Below are 17,979 nucleotides of genomic sequence, written 5' to 3'. Positions count from 1 at the left end.
TTACCCCTTGTCCTGTCACTGCAGTTCCTAACACAGAGTCCCTCTCCAGCTCCCCTGTAGCCCCTTCAGATACTGAAAGGATACTATGAGCTCTCCTCATCTAGAGAATCCAGGCCCACCTGGCACTGAGGCAGAATGCCAGGAGGACACTGGGGCTAGGAACAGAGGGAAATCACCCTTTTTTTCCTGTTTTTTTATCATTTTAGATACTGAAACAAAAGGCAAATAACTCCAATAAGTCCTTCTCTGCATGTCAAACAGACACCAAAAAGAAGCAGCCACCCAAAGCAGCCAAAAGTCCACAAGTTCCAGCAATGAATGGGAATGGGAATGTGGTAAAGGCCAACTCCATAAATAAGACAGACAATGGTTCTGCTAAGGACAGTCCTCCTTTGGCTAAGCTAAAATCCAAGGGGGTTGCAGTGAATAAGGATTTAAATGGCACTAAAAGCAATGGAAAAGGCTGCAAAGAGGAAAATAAACTTGGCAGTGGTGTAAAGGAGAAAAATAAACTTGTCAGTGGTGTGAAGGAGAAAAAGAAACATGACAGTGGTGTGAAGGAGGAAAAGAAACATGTCAGTGGTGTGAAAGAGGAAGAGTGTCAGTGGTGTGGTGTGAAGGAGAAAAAGAAACATGACAGTGGTGTGAAGGAGGAAAAGAAACATGTCAGTGGTGTGAAAGAGGAAGAGAAACATGTCAGTGGTGTGAAGGAGAAAAAGAAACATGTCAATGGTGTGAAGGAGAAAAAGAAACATGACAGTGGTGTGAAGGAGGAAAAGAAACATGTCAGTGGTGTGAAAGAGGAAGAGAAACATGTCAGTGGTGTGAAGGAGAAAAAGAAACATGACAATGGTGAGAAGGAGAACAGTGATGTCAAACACAAGAGGAGGAAAGCTGAGGAACCCGTGGAGCAGCAGCCCAAAGAGTGAGTACCTCAGGGATGGGAATGTTCATTTTGGGAGGAGTGTATAAGGAGCACAGAGAGCTACATTCAAAACAGCTGCACTCTTCCACTTGAAATTTTGGGAAAAATATGTCACATGTTGTCCTGCTCCTCAGATACAGCAAGAAACCTGCAGAGATGATGACACCAGACTAATTTTCACAGAGCTAATTTCTGGAAGTAAAAAATAAAAATGTATTTTTTTGTACATTAAACACCAGATTGCTTTAAGGTCATTAAATGTCATTAAATCTGTTCTTGCCAGGGCTGACATCTGGTTTGATGATGTTGATCCAAAAGATATTGAAGCAGCACTAGGTCCTGAAGCAGCGAAAATTGCCAGAAGAAACCTGGGACTGGAAACAGATCAATCCAAAGGGTCTGTGGAGCAAGTGCTGGTTAAAGAAAATGCTTCTGATGGGTGAGTGGCATTCCAGGGGGAAGGGTGGCAGCAAAGGCATTGAGGTTAGCTTCTATAACTGATCTGCAGGTGCAGAGGATGAGCTGACATCTCCCTGACAGACTTTTCCCTGTTTGAATCAACACGTGCACCTTGTGAACTCCACATTTTTCCCTGCAGAGGTGTCACTGAGCTGTGCTTTGTATTTCAGGGTGACAAGAGCTGTGGCCATGGACTGTGAGATGGTGGGAGTGGGTCCCAAGGGGGAGGACAGCATTGTGGCTCGAGTGTCCATTGTGAACCAGTTTGGCAAGTGCATTTATGACAAGTTTGTGAAGCCTACAGAGGAGGTGACTGACTACAGGACAGCTGTGAGTGGCATTCGCCCTGAGAATATCAGAACAGGTAGGAGGGAGTTTTCCCCCAAAGTGCTCTTTAAGGAGGGGAAATAGGTGTCACAGAGGATTTGGGGAAAACAAAGTGTAGTCTTGATGCTAAGGAAAAATGTGGGAAGAAGTACTTTTTACAGAGTGATCACTAATGCCCTTGAAGAAATTATTAGCTGGTGGATTATGGTATGGGAATAATAAAAGACTTCCTATTCATCCTATGCTCTTTGGGGAATTCTCTGTGTTCTTATAGAATCATCAAGCCCAATCACCCACCAGCACTACCACTGTAACCCCTAAATCACATCACAGTGCCACATCCAGGTGCCTCTTGAACACCTCCAGGGATGGTGATTCTAACAAGCAGAGGATTTAGTGTACTGTACAAATCCGTCCCAAGGATACAGTTGCTTTCACAGAGAAGATACAGTGTTTTAATTGGAGTTTGCTCATGGAAAGTGTTTCCTTGTGTGGCATTTCCAGGTGAAGATTTTAAGAAGGTTCAGAAGGAGGTTGCTGATATCCTGAAGGGAAGGATTTTAGTTGGACATGCTCTGAAGAATGATCTAAAGGTACACGGCTGCACATTTATGATTGATTACATTTTTAATACATCATTCAGGTGAACACACCTGGAAGTTGTTTCTAGCACTGTTCCCTCGGTTTCTTGTCATTTCATGCTGCACCAATTACAGCCCTAGTCACTTGCCCACTACAGTTCTTCAGCTTCCAAGCTCTGTTGTCAGTAGCACTGACAGGAAAGAAACAGAATGATGAAAAGACTCTGTGGATGCTTTGTTTCAGCCCCTAGAGCTCAGCAGTCTGGTCATCATTACCACAGACAGGTAGCTGATGTCAGGCTGTACCAGCACTGCAGGTGTTGCCTCCAGATCCATTCCTGTTTCTCATACTAGGTAGAACTGTGGTTCCTGAATCCAGGAGTTTCTGGATCATCTTGGTCTTGTCCTTTCCTGGTTTTAAAGTATCTCTTTTAACAGATGGAAGTAAACAGCAGGCAGCTGTACATTCAGCTGTATAAAATCTCATGCCATAGCATGTTTTGGACTGGGAATGTAATTTTTTCTAGGTCCTATTTCTGGATCATCCTCGGAAGCAGATAAGGGACACACAGAGATACAAACCTTTCAAAGAGAGAGTCAAGGTAAGAGACTGATGGGAAGGTGCACTCAGTTAACTGACTCTGGAGCTGCTGACTCACTCCTGTGCTTGTCTCTACATGACCCTGTTCCTTCTGTCCTACCTGGAACATGAATGTCTGCTTTTTGTCCCTTAGAAATACCAGTTTAGTCCAGTGCTTACTGAGTGAAATGCTAACATTACCAGTAACACCTGTGCACAAAATCCAGTGGCTTTCCCATTTTTTAGCACTTGCATGTGCTTCCTAACACTTTCCTGGCCAACAAAATAAGATGGTAGAGTTGCACTTACAGTAAAGCTTACACAGTCTTCTTAATGGTTTCATTTCCATAGGGATATAAAAAAACAGATGGCTTCAAGTTTCTGCTGAGACTGCAGGAGCAAAGGTTCAGATTACTGGGAGGTGTTTTAAGTTCTGTAACTACAACTCAGGTTTTCTTTTTCACAGCTGAGCACCTCAAACATAAACCTTAGGGCTGTGGTAATACACAAAGAATCCTCTCAGTAGTGCACACATAAATCTCATAATGCTCAAATTACCCTTGATATTTCATCAGTGGAAGTTTGGATGTGCTATTCCTTGAGAAATGCACTTACTAATTTTATGTGTCTCTGTGTATTTCAAGTGTGGCTCTATGATCTCTTCTGTTTCTAGAGTTCAAGGCCATCCCTGAAGCTGCTCTGTCAGAGGCTGCTCAATGTTCAAGTGCAGACATCAGAGCACTGCTCGGTATGTATCTCCTCAGGACATTTCTGGGTACATCCACATTAGCTCTAGGATCTGGGTTCAATCCAGGATGCTGTGCTTTCATTCCAGCCAAAAGCCAGCAAGCTCTGCTTGGGCAGCATGCAGGGAGATTGTCATCTGAGCCTGCTCACTGTTAGGTTTCCTTATTTCCATAAACTTCTTTGGCACAAACGAGCAGTTAAATGTTAATTCTTGTTATTTTAAGATCTTCAGGGAAAAGAAGTCATGATCAAGTATCAACTGCTTACCCTAAAACAGCATTCTGCACTGTGGCAGGGTGGATAAACAGTGGGAGAGCCTAGTGAACCTCAGCAGTCCCTTCCAACCCAAACCATTCTATGCTATGATTACTAACAGTCATGCTCTTATCGTGTCAGCTCTGTCTCCTTAAGGCTCCTGTTGGTTCTGTTCTCTTTCAGGTTCAGGATGCACAAGCAGCTATGAGACTGTACACCTTAGAGAAGAAGAAGTGGGAAGCTGCTATTAAGAACAAAGCTAACAACAAAAAATGTAAAGCCTGAAGGATTCTCCCCCTCTGTCTTTACCTGCAGCATTTGCTGCTTTCATGTCACATTCCAGGACAAATTTAGAGATAAGTCAGAACTGACAGCAGCTCCTTCATAAAATCAATCCAAAGATAATACTTCCTAGGCTGGTACAGGGATGCTGCCATCCAGGAATCCTGCTGGTGTCCCTTCTGGATGGTTCCTGTGCCTAATGCCTATTAATGGTAACAGATGCCTGCATTTGTGAGGAAATTCCTCAGTTACATTGCTGCAAAGGCAAATACACACTGTGCAAGTTAAAACCAATTAAATTATGATAGATGAAGGAACAAACTGTCATAGCTTTGGCAAAACTCCCAAGTCTTTATTTCAGATATGTTAAGGTCTGCAGAGTAAGGTGAATTCTTAATTACTGCTGTTAGTAACACAGTTGTGGTACCTTAACCGACAGAATATAGAGCTGTTTGTGTATAGTCCAATATTCATCTTTCTGGTGAGAAAAATCTTATAGAGTATTTCTGGAGGATCCAGGAGTGTTCAAGTCTTGTTCTTAGACAAAAAAAAAAGGTTTTCTTTTACTTCTGCAGTTTCAGAAGTGTTGCATCCACAAGGGTTATTATCTCCTGGAGAGAAATGTGAGACATGTCAAACAGAAGATTCCCTTGTTGCTTCCCTTATTTTTGTATTCATTTATTAATTAAAACACTGTGTCTAACACAGGGCTGTAAAGTGGCTGCTGTTCTAACAACGAGGTGGGTTTAGAGCTGAGGGAGCTTTCTTCTCTCCTGGGAGTATATTTTCCTGCAGTGCTCAGCAAGATGGTGCAGGCAATGCCTGCAGGAGACACTGGAGAACACTTTGTAACTGTCTTGGAGACAAATGATGTAGATGCATAACAAAAAAGAGCAAGGTTATGAAACTAACCACTCTGATGAACAAACTTGTGATCATTATTTATGGACAGCAAAGCCATGGCAAAGGAAATATTAATGACACTAACTTTGCTGTTCTGTTTCAACGTTTGCCCTTTTTCGGTGTTACTAGCTGAAATTTCATGTAACTTAAATCTTCATAGAAACTCCCAGAAAGGCTTTGTTGGTTTGGGTTTGGTTTTTTTTGTTAAGGATGCCACTTCCAAACCAAAAAGAACTGGCTGTAATGTTATTTAGGCTTTATTCCTGTAAACTTTAGCCTGAAGACTGTAGTAAATTAATGTGATGTTGCAAGAGGCCAGAACGTAGCTTTTTAAAATTACAGCACAAAGAAAAAAACCCTTTCAACAACTTACTCTGAGTAGTTAGAACTATTCTTGCTCACTCTTCACCCCACATACAGCTCATTCCCTGAATTTCTGCACTGTAACCATTTGAAAATGATCCAGTCCATCACCAGAAATAATACACTAAGCATCCACTCTGTTATCACAGTGACTTCTCCATACCTTGTTAGATGAAAACTGGAGCTTTATTTCAGACAGCAGTTCTTCCATTTTCTGGGACAGCATATCCAGCACAACCTCATCTGCAATGTCAATGAACAGGATAATTCATGGTTATAGCACAACTGCCACTGGAGCTTAGGGAGAGGATGGATCTACACAGGGAAAAGGCAAAAAAAAATGAGGTTACAATGTTTTCCATCAGTGGTAATTATTTGGAACAAGTGGGATGAATTCTCAATTCCAATTCATCCTCCTGTCTCAGACACATAGTTAAGTCTTTCCTGACAGCAACTAACAGGAACCTGAGCAGCTGCTATTAGGGGTTTACTATCTTTTGGGGTTGGGTGAGAGGAGGAGACACAACAAATAGCAGCACTAGCCATCTCACCATACTGAGCCATCTCATTCATCAGCAGACACAGAGCTTCCACCACTCCTGCATCATCAAAGTGAATGTGGTAAGCAGCTTTGATCAGGGTTATTCCACTGCCCTTTGCATCCACTATGAATGCCAAAGCTGCTAGTTCTGAAAGAGAGACAAACACTGCTGGGCTCACTGGTGGCTACACACTGCATTAGCTGCTTCCCAATCCCCTCACCAGTTAGCACAGGTGCCATAAATTTCAGGAAGTTGTGCCCATTATTTTCTGTCTTCCTAACAACTATTCTCAAGCATATCTGGGCAACAAGTATATGTAAGAACATATATGCATAACTCTGTCATGCATGGCAGAAGTGATTTTGGTGTCTATTGTTTTCACATTGATTGAGCTCTGCCCTTTTATGCAGCAGAAACAACTTCATCAAATAACTCCCAAAGCTCTCTCAGGTTACTGATAGATCAGATTGTGCTGATCTAACATGCCATGGGCAGGGACACCTTCCACTAGACCAGGTTGTTCCAAGCCCCATCCAACCTGGCCTGGAACACTTCCTGGGATGAGGCTGCCACAACCTCTCTGGTTCACAGGGAAAAAATTTACACTTCCAGTTTCATCATTTCCCCTTCCAGTCCTGCAAGAAAAGATGAACTTGGGAGAGCACAGGTCAGTCCCAGTCCCACTATGAATCTTGATCTATACAGAAACATCCACTCTGAACTGATTTGCAGTTTAGAAAGAGTTGCTGGATGTTACCAGACAGCCTCAGAAGACTGGCTAAGGCCAGGCAGCCATTCTTCACCAGCACTGCCCTTTCTGGGTTCATCCTGAGTGCATCCAGCAGGAGTGTTGTTGTGGGCTCATAGTCAGTGTCAGTGAAACAACCTGTAAGGGGAAAAAAAACCCCAACAAAACATACACAAAAGCCCAAAACTTTGATATTCTCCAAGCCAAAAGCATGAAGAGTCCTGAATACTTCACCCATTCTGCTGGTGGGGACTAGAAATGAGATTGCTGAGGGTATTTTGCTCAGCTGTTCCCAGTGGAATGATGGCACAAGGGCAGAGAGTAAGTAAATATGACAACATTCTTGCATGAGGAAAAAATAAGAGAGATTAGTACTGCAAGGATGTGTCCCTTAGTGCAAATTATAACCAGAGATAGGTTTTCTTTATTAATCTGAAATATTGCTCCCAATTAACAGAGCAAATGGCATAAAACCAACCTCCCAGCCCCTGCTGCACAACACTAATGCTGTGTTCAGAAAAGTAGCACAACTGGGATTCTTGGGCTGAAGAGAGAAGCCAGAGGCTCTGCACAGCGTGGGTTGGTGTGGCTGCACATCAGTGCGGTCACCATCAGCACTATCTGCTGATTTAATTTCTACAGCTCATCAAAAAATCGCTTCATTAGGGAGTCAGAGAGTGAGTGCAGGGGAGAGTTGGTTAAGAGAAGAGGCAAATTCCTCCCTCTGCTGCCATCTGCAGAGCCTGCTCTGGCCAAGCAGCCTGGATTTCAGGGATCATCATTGACAGACACACAAGCCTTTTCCATGCCCAAGGGACAAGGAGACTGGGAAAACACACCTTGGAGTGACAGTGCCCACAGAGCTGAGCAGGCAGACTCTGTAACTGCTCCGTTCTGGAGGTGTTCCTGAAGGACTGCAGAGGTGACAGGGACAGCACTTCCCAGCAGTGCTTGGTCTGCATTATTCTCTGAGTCACCTTAATGAAAAGGAAACACATCAAGCAGAATTATTTAATCAAGTAATCACAGCATTTTATGTCAAATTACATCAGTAAAGCCTTAATGGGTAATGGCAGTGGAGAAATGTCGCATTATTTCAGTCTGGAGAGCAGAGGGAAGGAATCTAAAAGGTACAAAACCAAACCAAATATTACAGGACTCATAGTCCTGTTTATTGGAGCAAGCTGAACTACTCCAGGAACTAATTTTCTTTGCCATTTAAATCATGCACAGCAAGAAAACTCCAAAGACAACCACTGCTTTGACAGACTGCTCTGCAGGATGGATGCTTAGCTGGTCACAGAAACCAAGTCTCTAGGAGATGTCCAACTCAAGACTTAGCCCAGTGCTGCCAAGAGAAGTGTGATGAAAAGAAATAAGATGCTACTACTTGCAATTATTATTCTGATACCTAATCTGATATGCTGTTTGCACTGCCCTCCCTCTGCTAAGGGCAGAGCAAAACCACCTGAGTGACAAGCCAGAAACCCTTCCATTTCTGACAGTCTGTTCATGACCTCTTGGCCTGACCAGGACAAACTTGACTTTGACACAAAAAAGGCTGCTAAAAAGTCTGCATTAGTTTTTATTGTTCTCTAATTTAATTCTGGATCAAAGTTATTCTAGTAGTGCTGTGGAGAGATCTTCCCAGACTCAGAATCATTGCTTTGGGTTGGATGGGACCTTAAAGATCATCTCATTCCATGGGCAGGGGACAAGAATGAGAGAAAGCAGAAAAATCCAAGCCCAGCAAAGGAATGTCTGAACTCAATCAGGCACAATACCTGCTGTATTTTTCAGTCACGGGAGTGCAGGCACAATACTTGCTGTGTTCTACTCACCACTCACAGCCAAGCTCCAGAGAACTCCACAGCAAGAGAGGCAGATCTTGTCATTATGAAGAAAACTTCTTAGAATTGACAGAAGCTCTGGAATTATTCCAACTTTCTTTAGATTCTCTGCAGCTACCTCTGAAAAAACACAGAAAAAAAAAAGATTCTATAGAATCTGGTAGTTTTGTCCCACTCACTGTCTTGGAAAGAGGCAACCCTAACCGTGTTTGAACTGTGATGCCAAACCGGTAACATGAGACCATCAGCAGGACAAAAGAAAGCAAAAGAACAGACCGAATTCTTTAACAAGAGGCACTTAAGCACAGGGTTTAGCACACATGATCCTTTCAAATGGATGTTTGGCCACCCTTCTTCCTTACAGGCTTCAAATCCACAGAGCAGAAAAGGAGCTGAAGGTATAAATGACTATTTTTCACGTGTTTGCAATTTAACGATTCCAACTAACTCAGCTACAGAACTAGTCAACAATGTATACAAGTAGTTTGGTCTTAGAATTGACTCTATGTCATTTCAAATCCTTCTGTAACCACTTATAAAATCAATCTCCTGATGGCTGTGAACTGACACTGAGAACAAGTGAAAAACACTGCAAACACTCAGCAATTACAATTTCAGGAGGGAAAAAAAACCCAAAGTGCAGAAATTAGGTAGAATGGTTTCAATTCATGGCACAGTCAAAAATAGAATCCAGGCTCTATGCCCTCATTTTCTCAAGCACTACTATTTGCACAGTTTGTCCTTGTTTCCAAAACAAGATGAAATACAGGACAACTCTAAGAGATACAAATCTGCAGGTCCTTCAGGCCTCAGCAGTGTATCTCATACTTTCAGGAGTGTTATCTACTATTTAGTCAGCCTCACCAATGTTATCACAATTAAACTAACACCCACAGACATCCACACCTCAGTGAAGTCAGGAGTTCTGTGTGGTACCTTGAATTTGTTTAGATGAGTAAGAACATGCAAATATTCCCCAAACTGAACAAGGTGACCCACCACTAGCTGAAATCATCATCAATAGTGTGCAGAGCAATGAAAGCAGCTCTTCCTTTTCAGAGTGTTTTCTCACTGTGTCTAACAGGCAGCTGGTCACACTCTCATCCAGGGCCATCACCACGTCCTGTTCCAGAGCTGTCACCAGAAACATTTGAACAGAACAAAGATTTCAGAGGCTTTGACTGAAGTCTGAGCACTGCCAGCATAGCAAAACATTGAATTAACAGCATTTCCTCACAGAACACAGCCAAAAGTTGCTTTAAACTTTCATTTTCTGAAACACCATGCTTAGTATCTTCAGCTTACATCATTATCAGGTGTTATTGGGGTAAATTGCCATGGAATTGCCAGCAGGGACCACACACAAGGCACCAAAAAACACTTTCATGGTTTGAAATTCAAATACAAAAACACTAAGAGTCTCTTATTTATGCACTCTAGTAACACTCTACATGAAAACAACCTTGGTAGCCTAAGATCAGTACTTGTATTTAAAATTCAAACAGAATTCATCTATGCCAGTCCTGAAGAAAGCCCATGAGAATCCAGAAAGGCAGTTAAAATCCTCTCTTACTTCAAATTTATCCCCTAAAAATCATTATTGAACCCATTTCAAACCTTATCTGCTGCATTAATCTTTACAAGAACGAGGCTGTATGACCCACAGAAGGAAGAGGAAATCTTATACCTGTACCTTGACTAAGAATTTCAAGCAATAAAGTGCAGCCATCTACTTGCAACGTGAGAGAATCTATGTGAGTCTTCATGGCAAAAGTGATCACTTCTGTGAATTTTCGCAGGTAGGGGAAGGCTGAGGGGAAAAGAAATTATTTGAGACAAGATTCTTGAGTGAAAGAACAGAATGCAAGTAGAGATGGAACAATGCAGAGTGAATTTTCTAATCTCTGTGGGAAATGTCTCTTATTATAGACAGCTGAAGGCTATGCAAGGCCAGGATGTTCCTCATCAGGTCACACTGGCACTTTCCCTGGTCAGGTAGCAAGTTCTGGGGTACAACACTGTGCATGAGCTCCAAACCATGCTCAGAATCTGCAGAGAAAGGTATTTCACCAGGACTTGTAGTTCTAGGAAGATCTGGAGCTTTTGGAATAGCCAATACAATAGCTATTCAGTGTATGATAAAATGCTGAGGAAAAACTGGATGGGTTTGACAGGTCCATTTTGAGCACCTTCAAAGCTGAGGGCATCAGTCATGGTGAGCCATGGTGCAAGAAGGGCCAGATAAGTCAGATGAAGGCACAGCCTTGTATTGCTGCCACCAGGACTGTAAGAGAATCCCAAAGATCCATTCATCCTGCTATTTACAACCAAAGCCCATTGTGTTACATTTCTTCAGCAGCAGAGTTGAAGATAGAGGTAACTCAAAGGAAAAAAACTAAATTAACCATTTTCTCTATCAGTTACAGCTAGGAACACCTCTGTGCTTCAACATCAGGAGCATTAAAATGCTGGCACTGTGAAATGACAGTGCACTTGATAACTGAGTTAACACAGTGCTTTGAAAATACTAATCTTGGTCTGAAAGCTTCATCTGAAAGATGTGCAGCTGCTGGGAGAAAACATCCAATCTTCACTCTCACAGCTTCACTGCACACCCAGAAATTAGCCATGTGTAGCTTCCCTTCACTCTGCCAGTCTTGCAGCCCCAGGAATTACCCCCAGGACTTGTACAAATCACCTTCCTCGAATGTCAGTTTGTCAATTCACCTCATATGCCAAATGAAATATCACTGTTGTGGTTTTTTTTCTACTGCCCATTTTTCTTACCCAGTAAAACCCTCTGCTGTCAATAAAAGTATGTATAAAACAAGTTCCAACACAATCTTATGAGCTAGTGACCTGTTCTAGTGTGTTCTAAAAAGGAGAAACGGGAAGAGAGAAATTTCACTCTCATTTATTGTCATGAGAAAGTTTTTCCTCTTCCTATTATCTCAAAATGTAAGGAAGGAGCAGAACAAATAGAGTCACAAAACTTACCACTTTTGTCCCTCACAAAGCTGGCAAGGTGCTGAATGGCTTTAGCTTGCACTTGTTCAACATCCCAGGCAGCCTGCATGAAATCTGCACACACCAACAGAATACTTGTAACCCTTTGATAAAACTCTCCCCAAAACCCACTCCAAATTGCCTCTGTTTTGTATGAAATGTGAATTCAGATGGATGAAAACTGTGATTGTTGGAAAGAGGAAAAATTTTCCCCTAACTGAAACATTTCCCTATCACAAAACATTATGATTCACAATATATTTGGCATTATGTATTTTGGGGACTTGATGGAATGGTAAATAGGAGCTTTAAATGGATTATTCCAAGAGTCTTTTCAGATTAAGATAATATCTTTCTTTACTTAGAAGGAAAATAATGGAGTATAATTGTTGCATGAATTAGCAAACATGTTACAATGCAGACACAATGAGTGGAATTCCCCAGTTTTCTAAGGAATCACCTCTGACTCCATTTCCCTTGAGCAGTAGGTGTGGCTTGGGGGTTATGGAAACAGCTCTGTAGTGATGATCCTTGCCTCAAACAGCATCCCAGTTCAGTTCAGGTGAAATGAATGTCCAATAACTCATTTTCCAGCAGACCACACATCCTGACTGGCAAACGTCTAGACTTATTTCCAATGAAAACCACCATTACACCAATCTTAATCTCCTACTGACCTAGAACTTGCTCAATTCCTCCCTCAAGGAGATCATCTGTTATTTGGGGAGGCAAAGACTTCTTCAGGTTTACTGAAGAGGCACCAACAAAAGTCAGGCATTCCCTAATGAATGGAACATCAGCCAGATCCCTGGAATTTCAAGAGACAGAAGCAGTAGCAAGTTAGAATTGGTAAGTTATCAAAAAAAAAAAAAAAAAAAAGCAGAAAAAAATCTACCGGCTTTGCTTCCTTTTGATCTAAAAACACTAGTACTATTTCCTTGAAGATTATTGATTATGATATGCATTATTTTTGACAGAACTTAAACAATTTACTTCAAAACAGCTCATGAAAGAGTTTACCCTGCAACTTAATAGCTTCTACACTTGTGTGTAAGATGCATTTGCGATGTAAGGAGACACCTATGCATAGCAGTGAACATTTCTGAGTGAACACCAAGTCTTCTTGATTTCCTCAACTTGTTGATGAGCAATTTTGACTCAACCCCTTTCCAACAGTAGCTAACACTCCAAACCTGAGCAGGTAGGAGATGTTTAGGACAAACCAAGCAAGGGAAAGCAGCCAGAACTCACTTTGCTGTGGGTCTCATGCTGGGCTGAATCTGTAGCATCATGAACAGAACTGGAATCAAAGGCAGAGAGTTGCTCTCTCCATCTCCCAGCAGTGTCAGGACTCCCTCAAGGGGAGTGCTGTCCCTTCTGATGTTCTGCAGTAACAAAGTTATCTCTTCTGCCTGCAAAGAGCACAGTGCCAGGACAGCTTTCACAGACACATTTACTGACATCCTGGTGGGGCCATGACATTTTAACTCTCTAATGAAACATTGTGACCTACACTGAGAACCAAGCAGCTCATCATCTCCAGCAGAACACAGCCCAGGGACCAAATGTCAGACTTGTCAGTAAAGGAAAATCCAAGTGCTTCTGGAGCCATCCAAGACTTGCTGCCTGTAGAAAGAAGAATCCTATGGTGATGTTGCTGACACTTCCACGTGCATAAACTGCAGTTGGTTCATGCCTAAAAATAGAGATATTCTGCAGAGATTAGCCATTTTTTACTGGTGATATGGCACAAAACACTAAGGAACAGTATAACAAACAAATTTCTAGGGGCATGTATAAAGCTAAAAAGGATTCTAACTGCATTGAGTGCAGAATCCTGAGTCTCACAGGCACATCTACAGTTTTCCCTTGTGAACAGGCAACTGCCTGTGAATCTCCTATTCATCCTTTAGAAGACAAACAGTCTAGTACAGAGAAAGGGGAAGGTAATTTTTTCCTCCTCTTTGACTCATTTTTCTCCGAGGACTAAAAAAAATCTCCATCACAGCTGAATCTTTTAACAATACAGTTTGAAAAACAACCAAAAAAAAGGATAAGTAAAACAAATATCTACTTTCTTCCACTCTTATTTTCCATTTCATCTCATCTGCCATGAGTGTTCCTGTACTGAAGTCACTAAGCATGAAGGATGCTTCCCCAGTCACAAGAATGTTTGATGGCTTGAGATTTCTGCAACACAAGTATTTCTGTCAGGCTGTGAAATTAGAGTCTAATGATACAGAACTACAGATTCCCAAAATATTTAACCCTCAAGAAGGATTGGGTTGTTTTTTTGTGGGTTTTCTTTTTGGTTGGCTGGTGGTTGTTTGAGGTTTTTTGAGGGGGGAGGAGGGTGATTTGAAGGGTTTTTATCTATGGGGGTTTTTTGTCTGTGTTTTATTGGGGTTTTTTAATACACAAATGATAATCAACTGAAATACAATTATATTCTTCTTTTACTGTGAAATGCTTTAAAACTTGGGATTGTGACACAAATTGATCTGAACGTGGAATGCAATGGTTGTCCCTTGGATACACAAAGTGTCTTTGTCCATCACAGCCACCAAAATGTGAGCATTAACAGACATGGGCAATTTTGAGCATGTTCAAAATAGCAAGAGATAACACATCATTCAGTGGGTAATCCCAGACAAAACCCAAGAAATTGATGACTTCAAAAGTCACAGAAAACTAATCTAAAGCCTGGAATTTCTACCCCCTCCTCCTCCTTTGGAACAGTAAAATTCCTGCCTCCGAGCACTGTGCTGAACCAACAGCCACAGCAAACAATAACCTGTCAGACAAGGAGAAGACGATTTCTGCTCACCTGTGGAAAATATTTAGGCTGTGTATATAAAACAAAGCATCCACCATCTGTCCCAGGAACTTCTGAACCACCTGTTGAGGAGAACAGACATGAAAGTGTAACACAAACAGAAGAAATTTCCAATATCTTTTGGAAGAGTTTCCAAAACCACCCTCCTGTGCTTTGAAGGTTTCAGAAAGGACTTTAAGGAGGAACACAGAGGAAGGACTATAAAACCAACACTGTCAGTTCTACCAGGTGCCTCCTCTGTACTTTTTACCATGTCTGTGATCTTTTCTGACTTCTGCCTTTTCTCCTTGATTAGAGCTGAAAGATCTCCTTGGCCTGAATGATGCATTACCAGACAGAGGAACAGAGATGATATCTGTAATAAAGCATCACAGCAAAATTGCCTAATTGTTTGCAGGTAAGAAAGACAAAACGAAGCACTTTTGGTACTGGTGAACATCACACCAGTTTGGAAAGTGTTCTGAGATGATAAACCTCTCACAGAGGACACAATATTTAATTTCTTGCATTAAAAACACAGCATGTTTGTTGTTTCAAAACAAACAAAACAACCCACCATTATCAGCCATTTATCTGAAGCCATTTGGGACAATTCAGATCAATTACACATCCATAAAAATCAATGCAGACTTTGCCTAAGCACTGAATAAAATCTGGAAGTAAATAAATCAGAGCTTTCAGCTTCTTATGTTCTCCTACAAAATGGTTTTCATGCAGGAGATCAGCAGTGCACACTGACATCAGAATCTGAGTCAGTGGGGAATAGTCCCATGGGATGGACTCCAACCCACAGATCTTCAACAGCTTTTCAGTGTGTTTCTTCAGGAGTTAAAAATCAGGTTGGTTTCAAATCAAGTAACCTTTTTTTTGAAGCATCTCCCACCAGTGACCCCAAATTGAAACCTGTAAACATGCTCATGTGCCTACAACATAACCCATGTATTCCAGTTTAACCATTGCTATTCCATTCTCACCTCATTATCCCAAGTCACAAAAAATTCCTTGTAAGCACAGATGTTTGAATGACAAAGTTTTAGCAAATCCATTGCCTGTACAGAAGGAAAAAAAACAACAGAGAGTCCACAGTCCTTCCCTTTAACAGGACCTTAAATAATACCCTAAATCAGTTCCTGCCTTGTTCAGGTCACATTTCTGGCCAAACTCTTCCAGCTTTGTTATGTAATTTCATTCACAAGTATTGAGTTAAGGAAAATATTTCCCCAAGGCTTTGTTATGTAATTTCATTCACAAGTGTTGAGTTAAGGAAACTATTTCCCCAAGACTTTACTCAATGCTGCAAGAGCCTTGTGAGACTGGAGGACACAAATTGATCCAGAGGGAGATGATATGTAAGCACCTCCTCTCTTCAGTTCCTAACATCCAAACCTGAAAACACATCTTAGATTTGCAGTCAGGATGATTTTTCTAGCCTAGCCATTGTTTCCTGTAACCCTCATGCAAGCCTGAACCTCAGAGAATATGACGACACTAGAGAGATGTTTATCTCCTTGAGATTGGTTTCCGTGTGGGGCTCTAACAGTTCCAAATTACTTCAGCAAAATTGCTGATTTTGTAGAAGGCACAAAGAATTCAAGTCACTCTCCTACAGTTGTGTTTGTGGCTGTGCAGACACAACAGAAAAACTAAGAGTCACATTCCCAGCTGCCACAGCTGCATTTATTTCCATAGATTTGTGTCTCAATAGTTACTGCAATAGACATCAGCAGAAAAATTGGATCCAGTTTTGTCAGTAACACCAGTTTCGGTACAGGAAGAGGTCACCTCTCCAAGCAGGATGAAGCATCTGCACAGATCCCTTTCCAGCTCTAGATACCACACTGGACACTGGGAGACTAATCCCAGTGTGCTAGTTCACATATTTTGATGAAACAATTTTTGGTATTTTAAGAGTATTTCTGATGTTGCTTCTTACTCGAGGCATTGCATCAAGTTTGCACAAAAAAAACCCCAAACAAGTACAACAAAGGAAGAAAATAAGTCAAATAATCCACATTTAAAAAGTCCAACCCTGAGAAATTAACATATCATGAAAAGTGTTATCTAGAAATTAATGAAAAACTATAAACAGATCAAGGTTCTCCTTCAGTTTAAAGGCCAAAAGGATGAGTTTTGCTCTCTGTTCTCAGCACAAAATGAACACAAGCTCTGAGAAAGGACCATCCTCTGAAAAGAGCTGTCTACATATCCAAATACAACAACAGTTAACACAAACTCCTGCCCTGAGCTCAGAGGGCACAGAGAACACCCCACAAATAGTCTGACCCGATTTACTTATCATTTACTTAGCTAATCCTTGCAGATAAAAGACTTGGTTCTGTTAAGACTTTGGTCTTTGTAAGTGAAGTAGGAACAAAAAACTGCACCAATACCTCCTTCAAGGCTTCATCTGCTTGGTTTTGTTCAATGCATTCAACCTGCACCAAACAGAAGACAAAGATGAGACTGTCACATAGACACAGGGGAACACTAAGCCACAACAAGTTTGTCGAGATGACTGGAACTGCAAATTCTGTGTGAAGTGACATAGATTTTCAGTGATAGCTCAAATCTCTCATGTTTGGAGCAGTGTTGCTAGGAGACGGGTAAACCAGAGTTTTAAATGAGTGTGTGACAGTTAGCCCACTGCTTCCCCTGCACTGCCAAGGCAGCAATGAGCTGAGAACACACTGAATGGACCTAAATTGGCTGCTGCCCTTTCCCTGCTTTAAGCCTCAACATTCCAGTAAACTGATCTGAACCTTCCATTCTCCAAAAAAGCAGCACAGGAAGGTGTAAGCTACTCTCACCCAGTGGCTGAGCTGCCTAAAATGTGTCTCTTGTTACTACCAGAAGCACCCATAGACATGACAAACATGCCATGGACTCTTGTTTTCCTAGCAACAGCCTTCTCACCTGTTTTATTAGGTATTTCTTCTGGGCACCCTTGTCTGTTTTCAGTTTGGCTACCAGCGCAGTGCCCAGTGCCCCAGGAGGGAGCTGCTCCAGCACCTGCCAGGCAGAGGAGAGATCCTAATGCACCCGCTCAGCTGTGCCCCCAGGGTCCCTTACACGTATGGTTGTGTACTGTCCCCAGGGGTAGCTTTACCCACACCCCTTCTCCTGGCCATAGACCCCTCCCCACACCCTCAGCACCCCCCAGGACCCTTTACATCCATGGTGATGTAGTGCCCCCAGGGGTACCTGTACCTATACCCCATTCCCTGGCCATAGACCCTTCCCCATACCCTCACCCCACCTACACCTCCCAAATCCCCTTACACCCACAGTCCTGTACTCACACCTGCTCTCCAGTGCCACATACCCCCCATACACCCCCTCAGTACCACTTACCCCCCCCAAAGCCCCTTACACCCATAGTTATGCCCTGCCTCCAGGGGTCCCTGTACTCCCCCCCCCTTCCCCTAGCCACAGACCTTTCCCCACATCCACACACCCCACTTACACTCCCCAGAGCCCCTTACACCTATGGTTATGTACTACCCCTAGGGGTACCTATACCCACACCCTTTCCCTTAGCCACAGACCATTCCCCACATCCACACACCCCACCTACA

General features: G+C 42.3%; 2 protein-coding genes across 2 annotated transcripts; one reads left to right on the top strand and one right to left on the bottom strand.

The window, feature by feature from the left end:
* Positions 1–206: 206 nt before the first annotated feature.
* REXO4 (REX4, RNA exonuclease 4 homolog (S. cerevisiae)) lies at positions 207–4,159 on the top strand (the record flags this gene model as incomplete). The annotated part of the gene is made up of 8 exons (XM_009072153.1): positions 207–515; positions 864–925; positions 1,209–1,364; positions 1,555–1,748; positions 2,216–2,304; positions 2,820–2,894; positions 3,546–3,620; positions 4,058–4,159. Coding segments are annotated over 8 exons (1,062 nt in total), but the record flags the coding sequence as incomplete, so codon positions are not given.
* Positions 4,160–4,719: 560 nt separating this feature from the next.
* STKLD1 (serine/threonine kinase-like domain containing 1) lies at positions 4,720–17,413 on the bottom strand (the record flags this gene model as incomplete). Its single annotated transcript, XM_009072152.1, has 18 exons — positions 4,720–4,767; positions 5,586–5,665; positions 5,974–6,111; positions 6,722–6,850; positions 7,552–7,689; positions 8,554–8,682; positions 9,562–9,696; positions 10,256–10,372; positions 11,560–11,643; positions 12,246–12,376; positions 12,820–12,980; positions 13,082–13,194; positions 13,643–13,758; positions 14,396–14,466; positions 14,655–14,759; positions 15,379–15,453; positions 16,795–16,839; positions 17,318–17,413. Coding segments are annotated over 18 exons (1,911 nt in total), but the record flags the coding sequence as incomplete, so codon positions are not given.
* Between the last annotated feature and the right edge of the window lie 566 nt (positions 17,414–17,979).

Source organism: Acanthisitta chloris, unplaced genomic scaffold (genome assembly GCF_000695815.1).
Source record: "Acanthisitta chloris isolate BGI_N310 unplaced genomic scaffold, ASM69581v1 scaffold8373, whole genome shotgun sequence".
NCBI classification, from domain to species: Eukaryota; Metazoa; Chordata; class Aves; order Passeriformes; family Acanthisittidae; genus Acanthisitta; species Acanthisitta chloris.
Note: the sequence above shows the minus strand (reverse complement) of the source record. Positions and strands in the feature narration are given on the sequence as shown.